Below are 292 nucleotides of genomic sequence, written 5' to 3' on the forward strand. Positions count from 1 at the left end.
GAGCTCATATCCTGATGCACTCATCCTGTCTCCTTCCTCTAGACTTGACAGAACAATATCATGGGCAGCTTGTAGGGCTTTTATCTCGTTTGTAACATAATTGTATCTCTCTTCTTCATACTTCAAAGCTTTGCCAAGTCTTTTGCTGAGATCATAGTAACACTTTACAATAGAAGGTCTAGCCACTGCATGCAATGCAAACACAATATTGATTAGTGTAGCATTAGAATCTTTGTCCTTGATATCGGATTGTACTAGGGTAGGATGTCCGACAAATCTGACTTCATTTATT

At 38.7% G+C, this 292-nt stretch overlaps 1 protein-coding gene across 1 annotated transcript; it reads right to left on the minus strand.

The window, feature by feature from the left end:
• Nucleotides 1-6: 6 nt before the first annotated feature.
• LOC108254454 (GATOR complex protein NPRL3) lies at nucleotides 7-288 on the minus strand (the record flags this gene model as incomplete). Its single annotated transcript, XM_017449440.2, has 1 exon — nucleotides 7-288. A coding segment is annotated over one exon (282 nt), but the record flags the coding sequence as incomplete, so codon positions are not given.
• Between the last annotated feature and the right edge of the window lie 4 nt (nucleotides 289-292).

Source organism: Diaphorina citri, unplaced genomic scaffold, assembly GCF_000475195.1.
Source record: "Diaphorina citri unplaced genomic scaffold, Diaci psyllid genome assembly version 1.1 scaffold107367, whole genome shotgun sequence".
Classification (NCBI taxonomy): domain Eukaryota; kingdom Metazoa; phylum Arthropoda; class Insecta; order Hemiptera; family Psyllidae; genus Diaphorina; species Diaphorina citri.